Source organism: Aegilops tauschii, chromosome 3, assembly GCF_002575655.3.
Source record: "Aegilops tauschii subsp. strangulata cultivar AL8/78 chromosome 3, Aet v6.0, whole genome shotgun sequence".
Taxonomy (NCBI): Eukaryota; Viridiplantae; Streptophyta; class Magnoliopsida; order Poales; family Poaceae; genus Aegilops; species Aegilops tauschii.
The window spans coordinates 623,972,533-623,975,693 of record NC_053037.3 but is presented as its reverse complement, the minus strand read 5'-3'; the positions used below and the strand labels follow the sequence as shown (position 1 = coordinate 623,975,693).

At 50.2% G+C, this 3,161-nt stretch overlaps 1 protein-coding gene across 1 annotated transcript; it reads right to left on the bottom strand.

The window, feature by feature from the left end:
• Positions 1-802: 802 nt before the first annotated feature.
• On the bottom strand, positions 803-2,529 carry LOC109748982 (anthocyanidin 5,3-O-glucosyltransferase). Its single transcript, XM_020307986.4, has one exon. The coding sequence runs from the start codon at positions 2,410-2,412 to the stop codon at positions 967-969; it is 1,446 nt and encodes a 481-aa protein (XP_020163575.1). The 5' UTR covers positions 2,413-2,529; the 3' UTR covers positions 803-966.
• Between the last annotated feature and the right edge of the window lie 632 nt (positions 2,530-3,161).

Here is a 3,161-nt window from a genome sequence, read left to right as displayed (position 1 = left end):
TGGCACCTAAGAAATAGATTGACGCAGGAGGGGGAAGGCTCCGACCCGGCAACCTCTATCCGTCTTATTAGGGAGGCCATCACACTCGTGGATATTCCTGGACCTCATGCTCTTGTGATGCCCGGCCATGGTTGGTGGCATCCTCGAGACCCGGATTATGCCAAGATTAACCCACACTGCTATCAAGCGAGAAGATGGGAGAGGAGGGGCTGGGCGTGTTGCTCGATCATCCAGTTCATTTCTAGGGGCATGGAGTAAGCTATACCCAGGAGTAACTGATCCTCTCATTGCGGAGCCGATGGGTCATCTTTGCCAAGCTTAGGGTATTTACACATGTCATTCCGTAGATGGATTACCTAGAGTTGGTGAACCTCTCTGGACCACTCGCCATGACTCTCGTTCAGTCGTGGCACCAATTTTCATAGAAATTGGAGAGCTTGTTAGTAGTTTTGATTATTTTGTTATTGAACATGTGTTAAATATTTGTGCCAAGCATTCTAACATGATTGACGTGACTGAAAGCTGGTTGGACAAAACTCCTAGCTTCCTGACCAGCAACCTGTTGGCTGACTGTTGGGCAAATGCCTTTATTTGAATAAAGCTATTGAAATTCCCCCGCAAAAAGAATATGTGTGGGATTTTCCATAAATTGGAGGTTCCAGTTCCATCCACCTGATCACATAAATAACGCAGACTTCGCTCACGTTGCTGGAGGTTACCTCTACAACTTTGTTTTTGATGTTTTCCTTTTCTGCAATAATGGATGGACTATCCATAGTTAAAATGTAAGGAATACCAAATCTATGAATAATTTCCCTAGTTATGAATTGAATTATATCGATATAGGTCATATTCTTGAGAGGATGGAGGTAGTAGTGACTTAAGTTATTGACCACGCAACCAAAATGTAAATAGGGCGGCTTGGACTAGCAACATGCTGGCAACATAAATGTACATACTAGTGCGTCAATCGCCGAGTTGCTTTCCAAGATTATCAACATCCAACAGAAACTGGGCAAACGCCACCCGCGACGGGCCACCTTCCTCCAGGGCCGCCTTGGCCTCTTCCCTGAGAGCAGCTACCCGGGCCCTGAGATGCCTCCCTTCCTCACCCTCAATCACGAGCCGCACCTTGGTCTCCACCTCGCCTGCTTTCACAAAACCTGTCATGTATCCCTCCAGCTCCACAGCGACGCCCATGCCCTCTGTCATAGACACCTTGTTCATCCTTTGCTCTCCTTCCAGCGGCAGACACAACATCGGCACCCCAGCCACAATGGCCTCCAGTACCGAGTTCCATCCGCAGTGTGTCACGAACGCGCCGGTTGCCCTGTGGCCGAGCACGTCCATCTGCGGTACCCACGACTTGATGACCAGACCCCTGCCATTGGTCCGCTCTAAGAACCCTTGAGGCAGGAGCGCGTCAGGTTCCGGCTCAGGGCACCCTTCCAAATATTTTTCTGGGCTGTCGCTTCCCGCAGGCATGCGCACGGACCATAGGAACCGCTGCCCTGACCTCTCAAAGCCAATGGCCATCTCCTTCAGCTGCTCTGTCGAGAGCGTGCCCTTGCTCCCCAAACAGAAGAACACGACACTGCGGTCGGGCTGCATGTCTAGCCACTCGAGGCATTTGGTCCTCTCTACTTTTTCCACATCCTTGGCGCCCTTGCCGACCAATGGACCGACGCAGTAGATCGGAGGCAGAACCCGTTCGGGAACGCAGAGCGGGCCCCTCAGAGACTGTACCGCCCGACTCTCCAACGACTCGAACGTGTTCAGGAGAACGCCCATGGTCTCCGTATTGCGCTTCCAGATGTTCATCATGGCCTTGCACATCTCATCTTCGGGGTGCTCCAGCAGTTCCTTGATGAGATGAGACGCTGGCATCGGCGGAACGCCGACGAAATCGAGCGGCGTGTCCCCGAGTTCCTTCAAGCCCGTCTGCCTGCCGGCAATCAGTGTCGGGAGCTGGGTTAGGGCTGACAGGCACGAGGCGCTCCCTGCGAAGAACGTGTAGACAGGGACGCCGAGATTCGTGCAAACGTCGGTGGCGTCAATGCAGAACATGTCGAGGACAACAGAGTGCAAGCTTTTCCGGTCGATGGCGCGGAGGAATGCTTCGAACTGCTCGTTGTAATAGTGCAAGAGCTCGAGCATGAGTAAGAAAGGGTGCTTGCCGGAGGCGGCAAAGTCTGGAGCATGGATGGACGGGAGGACATGGAAGGAGATGGACGGGTTAGAGGCAGCGATGCGCTCTATGACGGTGGTGCCGGAGTCTGACAACTTAAGGGGCTCCTCGACGAGCACCATGGTGACGTCGTAGCCGTGCTTGAGAAAGACGTTGGCGAGCTCTGTCATGGGGCGAACGTGACCGACGCCGGCACCGGGGTACAGGACCACGGTCTGCTTCATCTCGAACCTATGGAAGGTGGGTGGACAGAATTGGAGGTGGCACTGGCACAGGCACTGGCGGGGTGGAAATAGTTGGCGTTGCCGTACGCGAATTGTAACTGCCTTGAGAGGAGCAGTTTGGGCATGGAATCTCACGACTCAGAGATATGCGGACGTTATATAGTGGAAACTGGAAATTCTTCCGTGCACGAGACCTCCCGTGAATTGTCCAGCCAGCCATTCTTTTCGTGCACGAGACAAACTACTCTCCAGCTTTTTCTTGGCACTGCTCCGTACAATACCCATCTTTGGTTGCATCTTTTTGTTGATAGCGGCTTGGTACCCACCTAACGTGTCACTTTTTGGAATTGTGTGTCGACATTACCTCGTGTGGGCTCAGCGATGCTAAAGTCATCCCTTCTACCCATCCACTACGTTTTACTCTACCAAAAAAAGTTAGCATTTTATTGCATTGTGCGATATTAATTCATTGATATATATTGACTACCTCACAGCGAGATCTTTAAAACAAGATCAATCTTGAATATATTTTAAATAAGTTTAAATTCCGTGCAACATAGTACTCATTTCTAAAAAAAACAGATTTCACTCGTTTATTTTAAAAAAATTCACTCCATTCAAAAAAGCTGATTTTACTCAATTCAAAATAATTTCACACAGCAAAGTAGATTACACACATTTTAAAATACGTATTTTACTCATTTTTAAAACTGATTGCGCTGCTAAAAACAAACTCGACCCCGTGTCGC